This window comes from Populus trichocarpa, chromosome 13 (genome assembly GCF_000002775.5).
Source record: "Populus trichocarpa isolate Nisqually-1 chromosome 13, P.trichocarpa_v4.1, whole genome shotgun sequence".
Lineage (NCBI taxonomy): Eukaryota > Viridiplantae > Streptophyta > Magnoliopsida > Malpighiales > Salicaceae > Populus > Populus trichocarpa.
In genome coordinates, this window is record NC_037297.2 from 7,575,049 (window position 1) to 7,600,455 (window position 25,407).

General features: G+C 31.9%; 2 protein-coding genes across 4 annotated transcripts; one reads left to right on the forward strand and one right to left on the reverse strand.

The window, feature by feature from the left end:
- Positions 1-9,916: 9,916 nt before the first annotated feature.
- On the forward strand, positions 9,917-11,890 carry LOC18104218 (protein NUCLEAR FUSION DEFECTIVE 4). Its single transcript, XM_006375969.3, has 2 exons — positions 9,917-11,178; positions 11,299-11,890. The coding sequence occupies exons 1-2, from the start codon at positions 9,992-9,994 to the stop codon at positions 11,717-11,719; spliced, it is 1,608 nt and encodes a 535-aa protein (XP_006376031.1). The 5' UTR covers positions 9,917-9,991; the 3' UTR covers positions 11,720-11,890.
- A 417-nt stretch (positions 11,891-12,307) lies between these two features.
- On the reverse strand, positions 12,308-23,550 carry LOC18104221 (uncharacterized). 3 transcript variants are annotated; one of them, XM_024583971.2, is made up of 13 exons: positions 23,338-23,545; positions 23,161-23,216; positions 22,969-23,002; positions 22,399-22,497; positions 22,167-22,315; positions 20,090-20,128; positions 19,772-19,864; positions 19,296-19,394; positions 15,351-15,452; positions 15,023-15,106; positions 13,326-13,391; positions 13,022-13,121; positions 12,308-12,578 (listed from the first exon to the last, which is right to left on the reverse strand). In XM_024583971.2, the coding sequence occupies exons 1-12, from the start codon at positions 23,402-23,404 to the stop codon at positions 13,035-13,037; spliced, it is 975 nt and encodes a 324-aa protein (XP_024439739.1). In that variant the 5' UTR covers positions 23,405-23,545; the 3' UTR covers positions 12,308-12,578; positions 13,022-13,034. The 3 variants fall into 3 exon arrangements, with proteins under 3 accessions (XP_024439739.1, XP_024439738.1, XP_024439740.1); XM_024583970.2 differs by lacking the exon at positions 12,308-12,578 and having other exon boundaries at positions 12,778-13,121; positions 23,338-23,550; XM_024583972.2 differs by lacking the exons at positions 12,308-12,578; positions 22,969-23,002; positions 23,161-23,216 and having other exon boundaries at positions 12,778-13,121.
- Positions 23,551-25,407: the final 1,857 nt, after the last annotated feature.

Here is a 25,407-nt window from a genome sequence, read left to right on the forward strand (position 1 = left end):
ATAGCCTAAAGGTTCGGGTTGTGCGATAAAAAGGCAATCAAACACATTGACCAAAAGGGTAAAATCCATGTGGGCTAAAAATGCAAAAGATCAAGAGAATTCATTTTAAAAACTGCAAACCTCTTCCATCAAGCAATAAAGAGATGGCAAGAAAAAGGGGGACTATGTTTCAAAACAGGTAAAATGCATGCATAAACATCATATAGATATTTTCAGGAATTTCCCTCAAAACAGCTAGAAAGGTTCAACAAATATGAACCATCAAAACCGGTCCAGAAATTGCATGGACAAAGAAAATCAATCATGGGTTGGTCGCTCGAATAGAGACCATTCATGAGAAATCCTAGATATTTTTCACACCGGGCAGATCATATGAACACATGTCATTTTATCTTCGAGCTTTTCACTCTATAAAATAACCAAATCTTCAAGCTCGTCACTCTTTAATATGACTAAATCTTTAAGATGACCGCTCTATAAAGCGACCAAATTCCAAATTTTCTTCAAGATCGTCACTTTTTAAAATGACTAAATCTTCGAGATGACTACTCTATAAAAGGTCCAAAATCTGAATTTTCCTCGAGTTCATCACTCAATAAATGATAGATCTTCGAGATGATCACTCCATAAAAACTTAAAATTACAAAACTCTCTTCAAGTTGATCTCTACTACAAATGATAGATTTTCTTTAATGTACTAATATTGGACTAGTTTATATGTAGAAAGCAACCTACATAATTCTAATAACTAGTTATGAGCATAGCTTTTATCATAATAGAGCTTGAGACTAACATTTTAAATCTTTGATGAGAAGAATATTGTTTAAGGTTATTGATTGATTTTTTGCAAAGAGGTCTGTAAGTTTGAAAGAGGAATTAGGGGGTTTTCTTATGGGGTATGAAGAATCAAGTACAATTTGTATAGCCCTAGGTATATTGCCTAAAAGCCGGAGAATGCTATTTAAAAATTAAACTAAATTGAGTAAACTTTTGACATGTCAAGCATGTTTTAAAACATGATAGATAGTTTTTATATGAACAATATCATTTATCATGTCTAATTAATTCAATAGATAAATTTCAAGTATAAATATAATGGGAGAAATAAAGAAACACGAGAGGCATTTTGGCATTAAAAATAAACATTCGTGTGTCAATCATAGAAGAACAATGATTGTTCACAACAAAACATGGAAAGGAATCTTAAATCGATGGAGTATAGTAGAATGAACTATGTTGGAAAAGTATTGATTAACTAGAAGTCTTGAAGGAGAAGACGACTAGGAGTCATAATTGACCAAGGAAAAGCGATTAACCATAAAAGTTTGAACATTCATGAAGAACCAGAAAGTTTAATTATATTTAGTGCAAGATGCCTTAATAGAATAACTAATAATATGTCACAAGATTAGCTTAGAATTCATGTGTTATCAATAAAAAAGGAGTTTAATTTGTATCAATAATCAATAAAGTCTCTATATTTGATACCAATATCTATATAGAATTAGAGTGACATACTCATATAATATTCAAACTTTGTACCAATATAAAAAGGTTCATTCAGTTACTATGAAATATTGCCAGCCTCGCATATGCAATTTCAATTCTTCAATTTATTCAATTTATCTTTTTACTGGTGTTGCTTTCTTTACTACATTTATTTTCAATTTTTATCTTTATATTTTTAGTACCTTTGAATTCGCGCAATCTATCTCTCTCTTTCTATGTAAACAATAGTTCTTTTTCTTGTGTGATTTTAATCAAGAAAGATATACTTTTTAAGGTCCAAAATCTTGGTATTTCACTTCCTACTTGATTTCTCTAAAGATTAAGTTTTTAATTTATAGTTTCTCCTCCTTAAAAAGTAGAAACAATTATCTGGTAGCATAATTGATTAGTCGATTATCTGATAGATAAACACCAAAAAAAACTATTTGTATAAGCAATAAATTACAGGGACTAGAATAAAAATTTTAAAATGTTTTAGGTACTAAAATATTAATCATTGAAAATCATATATTATGAGCACATGATGTGTCAACTCTTAACTCAATAAAATAGTATTTGGTGAACGGTCAGTTCCTAACATGCTTTCTACTTATAAAGATTTTTTTTCTTTTTTCCTAAAAAGTTTATTACTTTAATTAAGTTCAAATACAATATTATACATATTTATAATTAGCTCTTGCATGTTTAGATGGGTGTAACAATTGAAATATAATTTTGATTGCATAATTTATCATTAGCATTATCATCATAGTTTTTTTAAGAGCTTATCATCCTTCCAAGTTGTTTTCATATTATACAAAAACACAGTATAGACTAGATAAGTGACTAGTGATCAAAAAAAGTTTGAACTCGAAAAAAAAAACATTCATGTCATGGGAAACTTTTTGGCAGCCAATGGGTCAATCCTAAAATCTCCTGATCCATCTCCTAATCAAGTTTGTGTTTCAAATCAAATAGTTTGGAAGTTGTCTTGACGTGATACAATCAACTTGGCGGGTTCAAATGTAAGCCAGACAACTGGTAAATACACGTTCTAAATTTAAAAATAAATTTCTAATTGACATTATTTTATTAAAAATATTGAGACAACGACCTATTTGATTGATTTGGGTCTCTCGGTATAACCCATGACCTAGATCATGGACTCCAGCGAGTTTAAAATTTTACTAAGACTTGTTTTTTATGTAATCATATGATAATAAAAATAATCGCTCATAAAATTAAACACTAACTCAATGCCATGATGTTTGTTTGACAATAACTCCATAAAAAAATAAATTGAAACAGATTGTGAAGCATGATTTCTAATCAACTAAAGTTAATCAGCCAAACTTGCAATTTGAGTCATGGACTTAATTGGGTCATTAATTTTTTTTTACATTTTTTTTAATTTTTCGACAAAAAAAATACACTTTTAAAATCGAGAACCAATCAAATATTGAGGTGTTTTTTTTTTAAATCATGATAAACCTATAAATATCAAACCAAAACAAATTAACATTGCTCAATTAAGAATCAACAAAATAATAAATGATAAATTCAAGAAAAATCAATAAAAATCTAATTGTGAAGGTTAAAATTGGGGGATATATTGTAAGAAATGCTTAGGTCAGGGGAAGTCCATTTTCCTACAATCCCTCTTTTGACTTTTTCCATTGAATGACAGGTCTTAAGTTTGAGTTCACTTTGCCTTCAAGCCTCTTTGAGTGAAAATCTATTAGCCAGCTAACCCTAAGACTCTCAATCCTTATTTTGATAAGGCAAAAGAATACAAAGGGAGGGAGGGAGGGAGGGAGGGATATATATATATATATATATATATATAGTCGTCTACCCAATTTCTCAGCCTTATGTCGTTGCTGAAATTTGGAATAGCAAGCATTGCGTTGCTTAAAAAAAGAAAAATAATTAAATAGGCCTAGGCATATAGGCTGCCCTAGGCCAACGTGATGTGGCTAGGCCTTTGTTTTTTCCTTTATTATATATATATATATATATATATATATATATATATATATGAAAAATTTCTTAAATTGAATGAGATACCTAAATTGACTATTTTTTAAGTTAATATCAATGTAAATAGATAATTTTCTCTCTATGACCAAAATCCAGCAACTCGCTTTTCTCTCTCAAACCATGGACTAAAAAAATGGAAAAATAAAGTTTCAGACCAAAATTTGATTTTCAAAATATGGAGAGACCAAAAGGTTGTGATTTTGAAAGCGGGACCAAAGTGAACATTTCATATCAACTTTGAAATTGCCACCTATTTTTTCTGGATTTTCACTTTGGTCTTTTATCTCTTAATTTAACCATTTATTAACAAATCATAAGTAATTTATTACGAATTTGGCCCCAAAAGAATCAGTTCAAAGAGGAAAAAAGTTTGATGGACAAAACAAAAAACATTGTGGATTCTTGTAGAAAACATGTATTCTTTTCAGGTTTTTTTTCATATAAATATGAAGATACATTAATTTTTAAGTTATAGAATACGAACTAGATAATTGCATTCGCTACACTATAGGTCAAATTATTTTTTTAACATAAAGAAATATTAAGGTATTGTTAATGTTTTTTTAGTAGAAAAGAAATTAAAACTATATAGGAATTGACTTGATGTGACCTAGTCGACTTGGCAGGTCAAAAAAAAAAACACAGATGACCGACAAAAATATAATTTAACTAAAAAAACTCAAGACTATATCATTTTTTAAGTATTGACATGACAACATATTAGATCGACTTGGATCAACTCAAATTACCCTGCCAGATCTATTACCAAATCATGAAACCCTGATATCTCTAAAGAAAGCAAACAAAAAAATTATTAAATTCAATTCTCAATCAACTCAATGTTAAAGGATGAGATTGAAAATAAAATTCAACTAAAAAAATAAGTTGAGTCGACCCAGATTATCCTTCCAAACCTGGGTCATGATACTAGAATAACCTCATAAAAAACAAATCAAAATAAATTATGAAGCTCAATTCACAATAAACCCAATATTGAAGAATAAAATTAAAAAAAAACAAAACAAAACAAAAAACTACCCAAGTCAACCAAACAAACTTATGACTCGGGTCATGAAATCAGGATAACCTCCTAGAACACAAAATGAAATAAATTATGAAATCTAATTTCTAATCAATCCAATATTGAAGGATGAGATTAAAAAATAAAATCAACTAAAAAATGGAAAAAAAAAATGCATGTCAACTGGCTTCACTCGTGACTTAGATTATAACACTATGATAACCCCATAGAAATAAAATAAAATAAATTGTAAAGCTCAATTCTCAATCAACCCAATGTTGAAGAATTAAATTGAAAATAAAATCAATTAAAAAAAGGATAAAAACAATGACCCAAGTTAACAAGGGTTAACCTGTCAATCTCAATCTACCCAATATTAAAGGATGAAATGAAAAAAAAAAACCCAAGTCAAACTTGATAACCCGCAAAACTTGCAACCTGATTTATGAGATCATGACAACCCCTTAGAAAACAAATCAAAAAATAATTATGATTATGGAGCGAAATTTCCAACTCACCTAGTGTTGAAAGATAAAGTTGAGAAGAAAAAAAATAGATGTAAAAAACAGGGGAAAAAACCCAAGTCAATATGGCTAACCCATAAAACCCGCAACTCAAGTCATAAGATTAGGATAACTTCATAAAAAAAAATCATGACAAATGTTAAAGTCTAATACCCATTAAACTTAATATTAAAGGATGAAAATAAAATCCTAATAATAAAAAAGTTGAAAATTATATTAAAAAAGTTCTCATTTTTTTTTCTTTTTAGGACTAAACTGTAAAATGCCTTGTCATTTCACTGTTCACTGTTGCTGTGAAATGCCAAGTTTTCGTATATTACTAGTTATTAGACATACGCTTCGTCGTGGGTCGAATAATATTTTTTAAACAAAAAAATGCAAACTTTTCAAATCCATTTTTTAACAATAAAAATGCGAATTATAAATCAAAAGGTCTATGCTTGAATTTAATTAAATAAATTGAGAACCATTTGTGCCAATAAATACAAAAAAAAAAGTGTTAACACCTCTATTTTACTCACCTAGCTGCAGGTTGAATAATTATTTTTTCTAATGTAAATGAATTAATGTTGAGGCATTATTAATATGTTTTTTGATAGTGAGTAAAAAATATTTTTGTTAATTAAAAAATTGATGCTTACATATAATAAAATATAGTGAAAATTATATACGTTAATAAAAGACATGTAAGATTTCAAGCTCATTTTTAACGTAGTAGAAAAATAAAACAATGTTGCAATTGCTACATTAAAACAATATTTCCTTAATAACATAAGGATTTTTCAAAAAACAAAAAGTGTCAAGAAAAAAGAAAAAATTTAAAAAATCACAAAAGAATGAAGATAAGAACAAAAAGAATGGTATAAATAGACTAAGTTTGGAGTAATAAATATTCCAAGTGTAAAGAATAAAAAATAATTTTTTTCAAAAAAAAACATTAAAGAGAAAAAAAGGAAAAACTAAAAAAATATTGGGTTTCAAAATGAGCAGGTCACCCATGAAAATAGATCAATTTTAGCAGGGAAGCATGAACGGTTGCTGAAATTCTTTTTGAAATTTAAAAAGGGTAAGTCACCCCTGAAAATAGACAAAAACTTTTGAATTTTAAAATAGGCAGGTCACCCGTTAAAATAGATTAATTTCAGGGAAGCATGGACGTTTGCTGAAATTCGTTTTGAAATTTAAAAATGATAAGTCACCCATGAAAATAAACCAAAACTTTTGAATTTCAAAATTGACAGGTCGCTCATGAAAAATAAACCAATTTTAGGGAAGCATAGACGCTTGTTGAAATTCTTTTTTAAATTTAAAAATGGTAAGTTACCCGTGAAAATAAACCAAAACTTTTGAATTTCAAAATGAGCAGGTCGCCCATGAAAATAGACCAATTTCAGGGAAGTATGGACTCTTATTGAAATTCTTTTGTAATTTAAAAAGGGTAAGTCACCCGTGAAAATATATCAAAACTTTTGGATTTCAAACTTGACAGGTTGCCCGTGAAAATAGATCTTTTTGTTTTTGTAAAAAGCAAAGTTTTTTTATGGGTGGATCACTCAGCAAGTCAAATAGACTATTTTTCTTTACAAGCTTACTATGTAAAACCTTAATGAGATTTTGTTTCGTAAGCATTGTAAAGAGGGAACATTTATTGTTACCCAATTTTGACCTCACAAAAAAATCATTAGTGGTTACCCATTTTTTATCCCAAAAAATAGAAAAGAAAAGAAAATTAAAAAATACAAGAAGAAAGCCTAAAAGATTGCTCAAATTAGTGGTAAAGGACCAAGATGATAAATGAAAACGTTGGAGGACTAAAATGTTTAAGATTGATGGAATTGGCAACCCAATTCTGATTGACAAAGGCCTCATTGATGAAAATGTTTTTATTTGGGTTAAAGAAATACAAATTTGAATGGTTAAGAACTTAATGGGAATTTAGAAGGCTTAATTAATTTTATCGAGGACTTAATTGCAAGTAAAATCAGTTTTAGAGTCAATTTAGGTGTTAATTGAAAGAAATTAAAGTCTGGGGACTTAATTTATTTTTGGGAGGTTTAAATTGGATGAATCAAGGGCTTAATTGTAAGAATATTGAAGTTTGATGAGAAATTAAGGACTTGATTGAAGAAATCCAAAACTAAGAACCAAACTAAAAAAAGACGTGTTATTGTAAGGGCTAAAATTAACCAAATCATAGGACAAATTGAAACAAATTGAAATTTTCACGGTCAATTAATTTCAAATTGAATAAATTGAAAACTAAAGACTCATTTGTAAGAGGCGTTCGAATAAAGGGATTCAAATCAGAATTTCTAGGGTGTAATTGCAAGGGTTATAAGGATTTCGACTCAATTAAGGGTACATATGCCACGATTAAAAGAAAAGGGGCTAAATTGATTTTTGCCAAAAATCAATTAAGAGCCCTAATTTTTAGGGTTTTTAGTAGATGACGTATCATTTAGTTTTAATAAAAGGACACGAATGACACATCGTCCACTAGTTTTCTTCTTCCAGGAAAAAATGATGATCGGGTTGGCACTTGCTAAAAATCAATTAAGAGCCCTAATTTTTAAGGTTTTTATTAGGTGACGTGTCGTTCAGTTTTAATGAAAGGACACGAATGACACATCATCTACTAGTTTTCTTCTTTTTTTTCCAGCAGAAAATGATGATTGAATTAGCACTTTTCAAGAGCTCGTTATGGAGTTCTAGACCACCAAATGGCACGAGGTTATTTGCAAATGGAAGAAAAATATCTCCTCTATAACCTCATGCCCATGAAATTAGACATATACACCCCAATTCTTCCACATAAATCTCGAACATCTTATCCTCAATCAGCTTTCCTTGCATTTTTAAATTTTGAGTTGATCGAGTTGGCACCTTTGGATGAATAAATGTGAAGCTATAGACCTTCAAATTAAGCAAGGTTGGATCCAAACGAAAGGTATACACCTCTTCTACCAACTTCAGGTGGTTTTCAATGATGTTTATATCGGAGTTTCTCCGATGAAGCCTCGAAAGTGGTCAATTGAGTCAGTCTTAACTATGACACATATTTTTCAAAAACCATCCATTTGTTTTGTGTGTTCACACTTAAAGTGTCTGAAAGGGTTCTTATCAATGGTTTTAAAACCTCCCTCTCAAGATTAAAATGCCAGAAATAGTTCTTTGCCCTCTAAGTCTAGCAAAACCACCACGTACCTTTGAAATCAAAACCACCATTGCAAAACCAGCCTAATAAAAGAGCTTCCAGCTGTTAGCTTTTATCCAAAACCCTTTCACTTTGATTAAAAGGCTAAGCTTTGATTAATTTTTAAGGGAATCCACCAAAAACAAAAGTAGAAAATCCTATAAATACCCCTAGATATCAGAGCTGAAAAAAAGGAGAAAAAGGGAAAAAAGAAAGAGTAAAAACATGGAGAAATACTTTGTTAGTAGACCTTATTGTGAAGGTTCAAGAGCCTAACATAGAAGGTCTAACAAGCTTTGAAAAGAAAAGGAGTGAAACAGAAAGAAGGAAGGAAAAGATAACAAAAAACAACAACCTATAGTCAGCAAGCTTAGAGAATGTATAACTATGTAATAACTCAATGGTAGAGTCCATGTGGCCTACCCATTCATGATTTCTTAATGTTTAAACCTCTTTTGATATTTTTTTTTGAACTTGTTTTAGTGTTATGATGTTTTCTAGTTTTGTTTTGATTAATATGTAAAAATATTTTTTTTTATTGTTTAAATCTTGTTTGGAGTTGTTTTTGATGTTATAGAGTGTTTTTTATTTTGATAAAATAGAATAGTTTTGGATTTTGTCAAAAGGTGGTAGTGGGCGTAAGATGCCTTTTCTGTTTTGTTAGTATATGTTCTTGGTTCATGAGCATGGTTTGGGTTCCAAGTGTTCAAAGAGTCAGTTGAGAATCGAAATTTAATGTTTTTTAGCTATCATTAAGGTTGTAGCTATGAAGTTGAAACTTTATGCATGTTATTGATGATTTGATGTTATTTGTTAGTTCATTGAATTCAACTATGTTTGGTTTTGATAATGTGGTTTGTGAGAATCAAAAGTAGTGTGTTTAGAAGCCTAGAAGACCAAATCTGGGTTTTGGCATTAGTTCCTTAATTTCTGAAAATTTTCTAGATTTTGGGTTCATGTTCTTCACATAAACTTTGCGTTAGCCTCTTTTTTTAGTTGTTTTGAGTTAATTCTTGGCACAGACATATTATTTTGTCATTTTTAGCAAATAATCTAAGGTTAAAAAGCATTAATAATATGAATTCATGCATTTAGATTATAGGGTTCTTTCGACTGTCAAAACATATTTTGATCAAATCATGACTTTTGAGTGTTAATCGAAAAAAATGGACACTTGATTTTTGATCTGCGCATGATTACGAACAAAACCTTGCCCTTGATTGCATGAAAACTTATCTAGTTTGTGATTTGTATTTGTTGGGTTTCGGTTTAAATGTTCATCATGTTCTTTATATTATTGGTATTGGATCTGTTTTTGTTAAAAAAATTTATGTTTTTAAGTTCTTTTTAGTTTTGATGTGTTTTTAGTTTAATTATTTATTTTGCTTTAGTTTTGGTATCGCCGTGTATTTTTTAGGTCCATAAGGTACTAGATAGTTCAAAACCTTGTTAGACAGGATGATTTTTTACAGTTCTTCCACGAGACCCTAGCTTTAATGACTGTCTCACGTAACCATGCTGTTGCCTAACATTTGAATGAGAAGAGGAGGATTTTGTTTGAAAATCTGTAATTTTGTTATTGATAATTTTGACAACTACTTATAACAGGAACAAGAAGATGGAACCTCAATATATATATATAGAAAGAGAGGGGCACTCTGACTTCACACAAATCATTACAAAGCCAATGTTTTCCTCATCTAGTAAAATCCAAAAGAAAGAAACATGAGCAATAATCAATTGAAGTTCAGACTGTCATCATGGCTAACCTTGGGTTGCATTACTTTGCTACAAGCCTTAAGTGCCCCCCGCTTCATTTTCTCTGCTTGCGCATCCCTGATGGAACAAAATTACCACATCTCACATGTGCAACTCAACAATCTAATTGTTGCTTCAGAAACAGGAAGGTTATTTGGTTTCGTATCGACAGCCGCTGCCACCTGTTTTCCTGCATGGATGATCCTATTCATTGGCCTGGTTTTTGGTTTGGTTGGTTATGGCGTGCAGTGCTTTTGTATTTCACATAGAATTCCTGCTCTATCTTTTTGGCAAGCTTTATTGCTAAATATTCTTGCAGGGAACAGCAGCTGTTGGATCAATACTTACTGTCAATTGTTAGCCACAAGAAACTTCAAGGACAGTTATCGGACGATAGTCGAAATAACATCAACTTATTCAGGGTTGAGTGGAAAGATATTGACTTCTTTAGTCGAAGGAATTGAAGGAAGGAAAGGCTCTACAAATTCCAGTATTTACCTCCTCTTGACTTGCCTGGTTCCTGTGGCCGCTGGGTTAATTGTTGCTCTCGTTCATAGTTGTCTCGAGTTCATGGAATATGGGGACTCAGATGTATTTCCAGCCGTCTTCGTTCTCATCATTGCAACTGGAGTGTATACAGTGATCGAATCCGTTGCACCATTTTTCGGGTTTGTGTCCTTGCGATTACGCGCAGTGATTTTAGCACTGGTGTTAACCATACCGTTTAAAGTTGCACTATTGACAGCTGCTGCAGACTGGTTTTCAGCAGAGAAATATCACTCCCAGGTGACTCGAACGGAGTCGAATGACTCTTTCGAATCAAACCCCGAAAAGGTATCCAAAGAAGTCAAGATTGCAATAGGCGAAGAAAGAGAAGCTGATCAAAAGGCAGGAGGGGAGGTTGACAGTGACGACAAGGGCTTGTTTAAAGCAGGAAATGATTCTGGTATGAAACAGCTACTGTTAAATGTGGATTTCTGGATGTTCTATTTGGTGAATGCATGTGGACCTACGCTGGGAATGGTTTATTTAAACAACCTAGAGAGAATCACCCAGTCTCGCAGCATGGGCGAAGCATCATTTTTATTGGAAATATCTTCTGCGTTTGGATTTTTTGGAAGGATGTTGTCTATTATGTTCCACTGGTATACAAGGTTAGAGCATTTTCCACTACTTGAAACTCTAAAAAGCTGACTGCACCTTGTAAGATGTAATAATCACGTATCTTTTTATGGAGATATTTTCCTTTGTTGATACTATATTTGTATAACCAGGGAAAAATCGGTAATAGCCAACCCAGCGTTGACAGTGCTCCTAATGATCCCCATGCCCATTGCTGTCTTCTTGCTCCTCGACAGCAACAGATGTTTATACATCAGCACCGGAATCTTGGGAACCTGTTCAGGAGCCTTAATTGCTATAAATTCAATGACAACGTCTGAGCTGTTCGGCTCCGAGAACTTGGCTGCGAAACAAACCATTGTTCTAACCAACATTCCCTTGGGCTCTCTGCTTTTTGGGTACTTGGCAGCTATTAACTTACAAAGCGAAGGTGCTGGCGATCATGGAGTATGCATAGGGCTGCAATGCTATCACAAAACTTTCATCATCTGGGGATCCATTTGCTTCATAGGAACAATTCTAAGTTTTCTTCTGCATCTTCGCACGCAGAACTTCTATTCTCAAAAATCCTAGAGTGTTGGCAATTGAAGACTATTGTCCATGTCTTCTTTGGATGATTCACACTATCAGTTCATCTAGTTCCACTTATACGAGGCTTCGGGGGTGGATTTGTTACATTCTACATTTTTGTAACGCCAACAAATTCATTTTTACAACTTGCTACGACATCACATTCATCACCCATCCCCATGTGTTGAGTCTTACACATAACACGGAGTCGACAACTCTAGTCTAAAGGAGGAATTTCATACAATGCTCCTATTTTCAATTTACCGTACAAAGATGATACAACTACGTCGCCTACACCAAGAGAGGCGGGTGGTGGGCGGGAAACCTAAGCCATTTCACTACCAAAACCCCTCAAAAGCCAAGCTAACAGAACGACGAATGAGGTAACTCCTCTTTGTCTTGAAGGACATAATTTTTTTGGTTAGAAAGTTTACCAAGCATGCCTTCGAGTTCCAGATCTATTTGGATGCATTAATGGTTTTGGAGTGAATTTGCCAACTTCAGCGACAGTTTCATTTCACTACCCATGTTTATGGGTCATGATAACTGTCATTTTCCTTAAGAACCACGAGCTTCTTATAAAAACTGAGCTAAGCACAACAGGGATGAACTATACTCAAAAGTAATGATATTTGATGCAAGTATACCTACATCTCTCCGCACTGATCATACAAGACACTGTTACTCGGATGAACTACCATAACCTTTCTAAGATAAATGATACGCTCATAAATCATGAGATTTGATGCATGAACATTAACCTCTCTTTGCACTGAGATATGTGAGTGTTATTTTCCCACTTGAATCACATCAATGAATCCTAATGTGAATGTCAAGGAGTCCTTCTACATTAGGAGAGAACCTGCACGCAGTAATAGCAATCAACATATTTCTAAAACTAAGGGTACAGATATAGTTATAATTAATCTCAATATACTCATCAAACTTCGTTCAAAAAACAGGTAAAAAAAATAAAGAGGGTAAAATCCATTTGGTCATCACTGATGTATATGAATCTGTAATGGACGGATTTCTATACCACCTCACCTTAAACTAAAAAAGAAAATAAAAAGTAGCTTCGTAACTTTTGAAATTAAACAGGTACACCAGTATCAGCTGTTACGCACATGGTATATATTTTCCTTGATATCCTTTTTGACTCAAGTTGAGGATTTTCGTTGATAGAACAATTCTGACAAGATATACTGACAATGATGTGAATTATTGGGTTGTATTACAAATCTTCCATTGGAAGGGCTTGTATTGTTGTCGCAAACTAGTACATAAAACAGAAGAGATATCAACCTGCAGTAACAATTCAGGTTGCTTTCTTTTTCCCAAACAATAAGCTCAAAGAGTATGTATTGCCTTTTTGTGCAGCAGCTGCTAATCGATTTCCACCAATCTAAGACATTTCAACCACAAATTCTATTCAAGTAGTGTTCAAAATGATGAAAAATAATAAACGTTAACAGCTATTAATCGTGTGGCTGTGAAAGAAAACTGGATTCACAAGGTATGATGGTGCGGTTGAAATTAGCCCTTAAATGTTTAAGTGGAACATGATGTTCTGAGAATTTAAGTGGAACATGATGTTCTGAGAAGATACCTTGTCCATGAGCCAATACCCAACAGTTGGCATGTACTGCACTAAATACAGAACAGCTAGCACAGGCTGAAAGATGGAACGAAATATTAATATTTGCAAAAATCTATGATAGCAAGGAAATGGAAGAACTTTGTCAGCATATTCTTACACATGAAAGGAAAGAAGATATGCACATTCCATTGCAAAATCACAAGTGTGATACACAAAACATATTAGAAAATGCTAGTTTATGAGGATAAGTTTTTGTCCTCAATTTGAAAGTTGCATGATATAAAATAATTCCTCGTACAAAACTTTATTATTTGCATATAACTAAGAAAATGCCATATATGATAATAAAGTTGATAATATGCCTAGTTTCTATGGTATATTTAAGTTTCAATCGAGAACTCCTCATATTCAGATTTTCACATAGTTATACTAAGGTCCTCATAGTAAAAGCTAGTTGACCAGTCTAGATGAGAGAATTGTATGGTCTCAAATTTGAAAGGTTGAAATAAACTCCAGAATTCTATCATCATTCCTCAAATCCTCATATTATTAACATAGTCATCCTAAAGTGTTGCCCCATGGTACAGGCAGCATTTCTGTTTCGAGAAGCATTATATATCATTTGTTGGAGTCAAGAGTGTCGTATATTTATTAGTCAGATTATTATATTATGAACTAGTATTCAATTTCTGATGGTTCCCTAAGAGGCACCTGAGATATATTAAACACTCAACTGCTCAAATTAGAAGGGCAGGCTACTGATCTCTTACATATCCAAAAACAAAAAGGCCAAATATGGAGGGAAAACTGATCTTCTGTGCATATATGACAGAAACATAGAGTTATCCACCTTGGCCCTAGCTCATAAACATCCCACATTCAAACTAATCATTCATGCTCATACACTTGCATGTGTATACTGAATGCTTTAGGTTTGAAGCTGTGACTCTCACTTTACTTTTACCAAGCACACCTAACATACCATTAATCAGATAGCAAGGGAAGTTTATTTGAGTTTTACAATTGAAGCAATTTTTTAAGAAACCAGATCAATGAGGCTAAACCCTAACACAGCAAAAAAACCTAAAAGAAAACAAGAAAACAGAGCGCATTGAAACACATCAGTACCTAGTAAAGCTCAATTAAATTTTAACCACAAGAATTACTGAACCCTGAACAGCCAGACGCAAATATTCAAGAGGCTTGTCAATTTTTGCAGGTTCGCTTTAAAATTTAACACCTAGATTTAGGATCACAACTCTATTATTAAAACCTCAATGTCTGTCATGAGATGGCTATATTGTAAGTTATAACTAGTGTGCAGTCATGCGTCATATTTCATTACACTAGATTAGGTAAAGATAGACCGTTGAATGTATTTCCAGATAAATCATGATAGCCAATCCCAAGTATTTGTGAATTACATTTCTTCGAGTTGAATCTTTCAAGAAACCTGGTGCTTATCAACAATTCACATTGCTAACAAAATTAAATCTCATAGAATGATGTTATCATGATACAAGCTTTCCAATGTTTCAAGGACAGAACATACGTGGAGTGTGGTCAAATGTCACAGAAGAAATTTCTTGATATTCAACAAAGTTATTGTGATTCAAGGTTGGTTGTATAGTGAAGGTACTAGAATCAAATTTTGTTTCATTTGATTTTAATCTAATAGAATGATTCTATAGTGAAAATTCAAATACCTGGTCTGATATCCAAACTTCCTTTAAACCATGGGTTGCCGCAATGATTGTCAGTTCTGCACACCTTTCTGACGACACTCTCCTCTGTCAAAAAGAAAAAACAGCAAGATCTATATTAAAACCAAGCAGGCAGCATAGAAGTAATCAGTAGTTACTGAAGGAAGGCAGATGGATGGGAACATGTGCTATAAGAACAATATACCAATCTGCACAATCATAGATGTGCACCCCTTGCTGCTTCACAATATTTGGGTTGTCCAAAAGATAGCAAGAAAACAAGTTACAAGTAAAGCCAATTCCACTCATAACATTACAGTAAGAAGCTCACCTCAAAAGTACCTTTCTTTCCTGAGGTTGTCGATCCAAAACCATTTGACGTTTCTATTGGCCCAGGACAAACAATGGTCACCTTAATCCCTTTCTGACAGAGCTGCAATAACACAAGTTTAAGAGAGAATGCAAGGACTCAGCAACAAATAGGAAAACAGTTGAACAACATTCATTATAAGGTGAAGCATAACAATTTGGAATAATGTATTGTTTACCAATACTAAATAGCATAAACCATTACAAACATCATTACCCCCAATATAGCCTCTTGTGCATCTTGACTGATGTAGTTTGGTTCTGATGTTTGTTTTAAATAAGTATCTTGATGGAAACTTGGGGGAATGGACCAGGAAAACAAACTCCTTATACCCCACTTAGTTTCAATTGGAACAAACTGCCATTCTTTTAAAGTTATAGGCTACATTAACCACATAGCACATAATAGAACCAAATAATCAAAAACTCTTATTCCTAGTGTACCATCAAAGCACACATACTATGCAAATCATTCTTCTCAGCTTGGGTACATTTCAGTTCAAGTACATACTCATCCAATCAACTTAACTAGTAACAACAACATCTTTTATTCTCTGCAATAGCTACAAATCAAGGTACTCGTGTTTAAAGTTTCTCATCCACATCATACACCTTTATAAGTTCTAATTAGCTAATTGGCCATATCACGAGCGCATATTTCAAAGTTTATTCTTTTCTGTATGTAGCATGCAACATACTTGGCACAATTAGCCCAACCACCTTCCCAAGTTCCAATTAGCCAATCCAGGTAAACATTTTTCAAAGTTTATCTGCTATCTCCAGCATTAAGGGAAATAAACTAGGCACAATTAGCACAACCACCTCTAATCCTCTTCCAAACATTAACATGAGAGAGAGAGAGAGAGAGAGAAAAAGAGATAGAAAGATAGAGAGAGAGAGATAGAAAGATAGAGAGAGAAAGAGATAGAAAGATAGAGAGAGAGAGAGAGAGATCATAGATAGATGAAACGACTAAAACGGAACTATTACAAAAGCATGATTGAGAATGTGTGTGTGTGTGTGTGTGTGAGAGAGAGAGAGAGAGAGTGAGAGAGAGAGAGAGAGAGAGATGAACTGACTAAAACAGAACTATTACAAAAGCATGATGGAGAATGAGTCATCCTCCAAAATATGAAAGCAAATGGAATATAATAGAAGAGAAATCCGATCTCTAGCAGCTCAGGAAACTCCCCTAAAAGCACTTGAAGCATGGCACTCCAAATAAGAAAGTAAAACAATCTTGTCCCTCACCAATTGTGTGAAGTGTAATGGTTTTTAAGAATTCTACCATCTCTCCAACCAGGGACATCATCCAAAGATCATCAAGCCTCAATGGAATGGACCTAGCCAAGTGTAGGATAGCCGTTCCGCTAGGCTTCCCCGCCATGTCGATCAATGGGAGACAGAGTGTGGGAAACCCTTCTTTCACACAAACCATTTTTTTGTGAAAATCAGCCAGGTCAGCAGTTTATATCCACTTATAGTGGTTTCTCTTGCATTTTATGATCTTATATAAACATGAGAACTATTCACCAGAACATTTTCCCTGAGGTTATATATGAACTTTGTACATGTTGGTCAATAAACTAGAATAAGATAATCAGAAGTATTATTCTCTTATGGTATCTCTTGAATTTGGTTTCACTATTATCTTATGAAAGTTCAATGACTAGGAGTACCACCGATAACCTAATGAATTCAACGTAAAATGCATTAGTCATCCTCACTATTCAGTGGTATAACTTATATAAATTTTGATATATTAAATAATAGTGGTGTCGGATTCTAAGGGTAAATGAGAAAAAATCAGTTAACAACTTGCTAGTTTAAAAGCTTTATAAAAGGAAATCATATTTTTGTCATAAATTTTCAAGTGTGCCAAAGTCAAGATATTTCTATGCTTGAATTTTCATGTGGTTTATTGGCTAGCCTTCCTGGTGCGGGAGATTTTTTTTCTAATGCATAGTTTTATGTTAATAAACATAACTTTCAATACAACCATTGAATCGGACTGAAATTTTGATAGATGATTTTAGAGACCCTATTTCTCACAAGGTTAAAATTTAGTATCCATCCGAATACAGGAAAGCCTTCAAATAAAGTCCAGAAGTTACTAATCAAAATTAATTATATTTTCCTAGTTGATTTAGAATTCTTTTTTCTATTTGATTTAGAACTCTTTCATTATTTTTTTCAACTTTGTTTAGGTTGTTTTGTTTATCTAGTATAAATAGGGTTATTTAGCTTGTAATATAAGCAGACTACTTGAACAGAAAATATTCGATAATAAAGTTTTGAATTAGGATTTCTATAAGATCCCTTTTCAACGACAGAATTCTATGTTCTTATGCTTGTTGTTTTTCTTGTGTTTCTTTTGTTTGCGTCAATTGATATAAGAACCCAACATTCCTATAGATTATTGCTTGTTGTGTGCTGCTAAATAACTATGGCTAGAAGAAGTTGCAGAGCAGAACGTGTTAAGGTAAGAAGGATGAGAACATTCCCTCGAGAGAGAAACGTTGTAATAGAAGACATGCAAAGACATATTGCAAAACTGAAACGAGATTTTCAAGAACTAGTGAGAGAAGACATGCAAAGACAGATTGCACAATTAACTTGTCAGGTGGTGAAGGTAAGGAGCTTGAGGGATCGTGAGAAAAGTGATCACGGATTCATGGCTAGTTTTGAGAACTTGTTTCAGAGGCATAAGGTAATTTCTTGATCGGGATGAATATGATATGATATTGAAATTGAATTTTTTGATGATTCTAGTTAATGGGTACATTGGAATTAACCACCAAAATATGACAAGGAAGAAGCTCAAGATATCATTGGGCTTGAGGGTTGCAGAAATCCTAAAAACTCTGTAAATTGGGATCCATAAGGATTCTTTCATGAAAGTGACGAATCCATTGATACTCCAAAAGAGTGTTTTGTAGCTAATTTTGAAGATATTGAAGTAATAGAAATTTTCAACCACAAAGAAATCAATGGACCAACCTATTATTTATTGCCAACAATCAGTGTCTAAAGTTGATGTTTGAAGAATTAAAGTTGATGTTTGAAGAATTTCAAGGTGGTTTTGGCGTTGTCAACAAAGATATGTTATTGTTGTCAAGGACAATAAAGTTTTGTTGAATTTTGAGTTAGAGTTTGAGAAGGCTACTACAAGAGTTGTTGCACATGATCTTCAATGTAACATTAAGATTGGCTTCGTTGTCGGGGAGGATGATCATGTTCCTAAAAGGTATGATGTTTTTAACGAAAAGGTTGAGCATGTAAAGGGTTTGGAACTTTTGATTGGACAACCACAAGATCGAGCTAAAAGAAATTTGAACTCAAGACAAGTTCTCTTTAACCTGGGAAGACTGATGCAAAAGATTTTTTTTCTAATGAGCAGCTTTATGATAATAAGCATAACTTTCAATCCGACCATTGGATCAGGTTAAAATCTTGATAAATGATTTTAGAGGCCCTCTTTCCAATAAAGTGAGAATTTTGTATCCATCCGAGTATGGGAAGGCTTTCAAATAAAACCCAAAAATTAATGTTCAAGATTTGTTATATTTTTCTAGTTAATTTAGAATTCTTTTTTCTATTTGGTTTAAAATTCTTTTATTATTTTTTCAGCTTTGTTTATGATTTTTTTCTAATATAAATAGGGTTATTTAGCTTATATTTTAGACAAACTATCTAAATAAATAATATTCAATAATAAAATTTCAAATTAGAGTTTGTGTGTGATCCCTTTTCGACATAATTCTACGTTATTGTTCTTGCTATCTTCCTTACGTTACTTTTATTCATTTTATGGATCGAAACAAATGCAACCTTTTTGGCCACAAGAATTCTAGTCTACCACGATGAGCAATTCCCAACACATTTGACTTAGAAATAATATATATACCTCGGAACGCAAGGAATGAAAGTATCCATTTAGAGCAAATTTTGAAGCAGAGTATATGGCCTGACCCGGGGTAGGTGTCTTGCCTGCAGCACTGCTCATCTGCATGCATAGTGCATTTAAAAAGTTAGTGTATCAACGTGGATACATGGTATGTACAATTATAAAACTAATCTATTTTTTTAGAGAAGGGTGAGAGGCAAGAGCTCTAATATAGATAATTATTAGATTTCCTTGTTTTTTATATATATTTTGGTCCTTTGTTTATAATATACCAATCAAAGCAATGTAGCTAGGAAACTAAGAAAAGAGAACACAACTTTCTAGCAACCAATCTCATAAGTGACAAGAGTTACAACGGACTATAAGAAACAATTGGTTAATGTGTAAGGATCATTCAGTAATAATTTACTTATCAAGTTGAGGTGTACATCCAAAACAAATATTGGTTAAAATATATATCACTAATCCAAACATACCACAACAAAATGACCCCGCCCCCGGCTCAGCATAGAAGATGCCAATAGTCGTGTGAGAGATATTGGCCCAAGGACATTGATGTTGAATGTAGCCTACTTCCATGATAGAAGCACCATTAGTAGTTTTACAAGAGAGTCGCAGAAAAAAAATTGATAGTATCATATTAGTGATCCTTTGATGAATGCATCCTGTTGACTGAACTCAACTTGTAACTAAATGCGGGCAAGACAAAGCAAAATAACTCAAGTAAACTAGTGTTATTTTTTAAGCGATTGGACTAGATCATCATCAGGATGCCTACTTCCTTGATTTGATACCTTGAGACTTTCCTCATTCACATCCAAAGCTGTTGATTTCTGCCAAAAAGAAATAACAAAATAAAGTCATTCACCACTGGAAGACAAATCAATTTTACAAGCATATCAGTAGGTTATCACAATGATGCATAAAATAAACAGAACCTTAAGACCTTAAACAGTTTACCACATGGTATTGCTGCATATTGAATACTTCCAAAGACATGTATACTAGGTAACCTGAAGTGACATGAGGAAGTCTTGATTGATGAAATACTTCTACAAATCTCTAGTCAATATTGTGTTTGCAGAATCAAAATGTAGTTATACTGGATAACACACTGATCATCCCTAAGCAGCATCCACTTTTAGCACAGAGTAAATAAATTGAAATAACAAGGCAGCACAATCATGAAATTTAATCGATGGCGATAAATTCGCTTTCCCAAAATCTTTATGTTTTTTTTGTCACAACAAAGAAATCTTAAGGCTATTCTAGGGCTTATGACCAAGCATTCTCACATCTTAACATAAGTAAGAAAACAAAATGAATGAAACTTACACAACCTCTTAGGGCATAATGCAAATACGATTTCTTTTGCAATAGCCAATGGTACTTTCATCATTTTTAGATTTTGTATAATTCAGGCAACCCTCCACCTCCACAAACACAAATATTTGCTTTGTTTACTTTTTTGCCTCACTCAATGACAAGTTTTTGTCTGCCATCCACTCATCACCACAAAGATCTCGGTCCGGGAGGACAATCACCGTGACGTCGCACACATGCGACATTTTATGAGTACTTTTAGATAAAAGTGCACACACTTGAGAAAGTAGAACTGCTCTCTCAAGAATCAATTTCGATCTCTCTTTGAAAACACATCACATTTGAATCTCAAATCCCTTGGTAGAAAATGTGAAAGCCATCATGGATAGTTTTGTTTGTCCTTTAGTTATCTTCTTTTAACATCTCGAATTCTCATCATTCTCCACATCATTTCCAGCAAGGTTGTTACTTCTCTTGACCTCAACTCAGTCATTCTCTTCTTCTCTTCTACATTATATCCTCTCATTTTCCACAATCCTAATTTAATTTCCCAAGCAATCCTCACCTATAGTGTCTTGCTAACACCAAATACAATGGTTTTTTGTCAGTTCTCCTACAATTTCCTAAGCCTAAGTTTTGCAATCAGCAGAAGCACCTTTTGCCCTCAAATACCAATTAACCAAGTTTCAATTCAATCAACAAACTATAAGGCATTGTTCCATTCCTCACATGAAAAACAAAATTTACCACACCCAAGCACATAAGGCAGATTATTAAGAACATGTCTATCAGACAAAAGGTACACAAGAAGTTGGTTAACAATGTTTTCATTCTAGAGGCATAGGATTGCTTCTGGGCATAGTGCACCATTGACCTCCAGCCCATACAGTCAGTATAGACTGATACAGGACACCCTCCAAATGGTTGATAATTTGTTAATGGTTGGCAGGAAATTAAAAAACAAAAAACAAATGCATCTTTCAAAGGAAAAGGTAAAGCAGCTTCAAATTACAAAATTTAAGAGATTGATGAACAATTTATGCTTAAAAACATGAGTAAATCGGTGCAAAAACAAGGGCCATGTCAGTGGACAATATATGTATGAACCAAGCCTCGCTCAAATCATGACCATGGAGATCCATTTTTATTTTATTTTTTTCGTCATGAATGAAAATAAGTCTCTAAAAATGGGGAAGTAAAGCGAGATACCCACTATAAAAACCGTTGTTAGTTTGTGACAATGTTTTAAAGATGGTAAAGTGAACTAGAGGTCCATTATTTGATGAAAGGTAGTGAAACATTCACAACCTTGTTGAAGAATCACAGCGGTGCATGATATCTTGATAGGACATACTGAAATTTGCAATGAGTTAGCAGGTTCCTTAGCTAACTAAGAGCAGCTATTGATTTTGTAGCATGATTTCCCTTTACTTCTTTATCACTAGACTACAATGACCATTAGAAAATGTCTATGCACGTGCCTCTTTGGCTGATTATATACATGTATAGCAATGTATCACTATCCCAAATCAAAAATTTCATACTTACTGGTCGTTCATAAGCTGCATTGTGGATCATATAATCAACACCAGCACCAGAGAAAAAGGACTCTGCTTTCTCTACGGCCTCCTTAAGAAACTCTTCACCTGATGCCAAATCCAAAGGTATAATCTTTACTTCACCAGGTGCATGTTTACCTGCGAGTATACTAATGGCCTGTTAAAAAACTAGTAAAGAAGGAAATGGAAGGCCAAGCTCCACATTGGATGAATTGATATACCAGTAAGTTGGTTCTTGACACGCTCCAATTCTGCTTCATTCCGTGATGAAAGAATTAGTTTGGCACCTAAACTTGCCAGTTGTTTAGCAAGAACCTCACCTGAAACCCACCATGAAAAGTGAAAGAGATGAGGAGTTTATCTAGGACAAGGAAATTAAGAAAATTTCAGACATAAAAACACATCACACAACAGATATGGAGGACAAAAGCTTCATAAGGACAGTCCGGACCAGAAAACCATTTTCCTATACGGCCAGATTTTCTCATAGCAGTATTGTGCCGTTTAATTGCACAAAACACAATGACCATATAAATTGATAACCATAGGATTTTTGGGTAAGAGATGCAGTTGGAAACACATTTATATGCACTCAGAAAATAGTTGTAAAAGAAAAGATTAAACTTATCACATAAAATAAAAAAGGGCACACCAATTCAATGGTTAACTTTTTAATTGCACATCCAAGCTAAGTTCTTTCTGATCAGAGAAAATGAAATCACAAGCTATGTATTAAAATCAATCAAATTCAACAAAAATACATCAAGAATTCAAAATGGGAATTTCCAAACCTATTCCACGGCTGGCTCCAGTAATCCAAACAACCTAAAAAAATCATGTGTAATAAGTATACAAAACAAATACATATATATATCCACACACACACACACTTCAATGTTTCAAAACAATACACAGATTATGTTATGAAATCGAAAGAAAATTAAGAGAGAAAAAAAGACAATATTTTAAATTGGGTTTTTCACCTTATCTTCAATTTCTTCACGCTTGGCATGCCTCTTTGACATCAAAGTGAAATCCCCTTAAATTTAAAATCATTTTAACAAAAAAAAAAGGAAGAAGAAGAACACCCCCATTAAAAATAGATACAGTGAGCTCGCAATTGACATGTAAATGTATACATATGATCTCAGTATACATACCATCAGAAGTGAGGAACTTGAAGAGTAAAGCAACGAGAAGGAGAAGTGAGAGAAAAATGAAGATCATTGTTCGTTGTTTGTTCTTCGCGTTTCTCTTGGGTTATTTCGAGATAGATTGATACCAAAAATACCACAGGGACGTTTTGGATAGTCCGAGGTCACAAGGACACCATTTGTTTTCTAAAAGCATCTATCTCCAATCGGAGATGCTAGCCAAATTGATAGTGTAATTTTTTAAATAATGTAAATAAAGTTTTTTTATTTATATACATTTTAATAGTGAAAAGTTATTTAGAATATCTAATTGTATTTTAATAATATAATATGACCGAATTAATTTAATATGTCTAAAAATAACTAAAAAATTCTCAATTAATTTAATATTAAATAATAAAATTAAAAACAATTCAATTAAAAAAATAATCCAAATCAATACGGGTGAATTCGTCAAACTCATAACACAAGTCATAAAACCAGGAATCTCATAAAAATCAAATAAAAAAAATATAAATTTAAAAAAATTAAAGAAAAAAACTAGTGAAAAAAAATATTATTACAATGAATAGTATTTTTATATTTTTACAAGACATATAAAAATAGCATTTTTCAAAAAGAAAAGATACAATAATGTTTTGTTTAACACTCCCAAACATATAAAATGGACATTAAATAACTAAAATAATATTTTTATTATTATTTTTAACTCTTTATTTAGCATCTTTATTAGAGAGATGTTCTATCCTTATTTTTAAAATTTATTTATATTTAATTATATAAAAAAATTAAAAAAAATAATTAATACAATTAAAACATTTGAGGTGTTCACACCTCAACTTTATTTTTTATTTAAGTTTTTTTTTATTGGTTTTTTTTCCATTTTTTAAATTGGAATTTTTAAAAAAAACGTCTCAATTCTTTTTTTTATTCACGCCTTTTTTATTTATTAGTTGCTTTTACTATTTATTTAATAATTATAGTACAGTTTCAAAAGATTAATACTTGATAAAATATGAAATAGTGTTTATAATTTTGAAAATATGAGAAAAAAAGAGATAAAAGAAGTATTATTAAAAATGATGAAAATACAGCATTAAAAAAAAGACATAATTTATTATGCGTTGCAATAAATAAATGTTTTCTCTTTCTTTCTTTTTTCTTTTTCTTTTTAGGTTTTTTTATTTTTTTTGTCACTTAATATTATTTATTCCCAATCTAATCTTAATCTTTTCACATTAATTGATTTGGGATGGTTCGATGTTTTATTTTGGTTGTCTTTACATAAAGCTTTTATAATATCAAAAATAAAATTTGATATTAAATTAATGTTTGATTTGATAAAATAAAATTTTATTTTATTAATTCAAACTAATTAAAATCTTGAGACTCAATTTTAAACTGAAATAAATATTCAAATTTGTTTTCTTAAGAAATAACATTTTTATCTTAATTTTCTAACTTAATTTTTACTTGTAATCAAAATTTATTATTATTTATTGACACATATAATTTTTAATTTATTTTATTTTAATACACATATAAATTTTTTAGTTTCTAATAAAAAATTGATAGTAATAAAAACTTTAATCGTGTCAACACTTTTTTATTCATTGAGAAAAAATGTTTTATCCCGTTACTTAAGGTAATGAATCAAACTTGTATTTGTAAGTAAAGATTTCAATTTAAAAGAAAAATATATTTTGTTAGCAAGAATTTTTATTTTTATTTATTTTTAATTTTATTTTAAAAAATATTTTTTATTAACAATATATTTTTTAAAATAAAAACTAAAAATAATTAGAATAAATCCTAGTAACAATTTCAATAATTTGAGTTAAAAAGAAAAAAATATCTCTCAAATCAAAATCCTATTTTTTTCTTGTCGTGTATTTCCTTTAATTAAAAAAATTATTTCTTAAATAAACAACTATTATGATTTAAAAAGTAAATTTCAATCAAGAAACAAAAAAAATTATGACTCGATAATTTAAACATGATTATAAAAAAAAATGATCATTAATTGAGAAATTCATGTTAGATATTTATATAAAAAAATATTTTATTATCATTGTA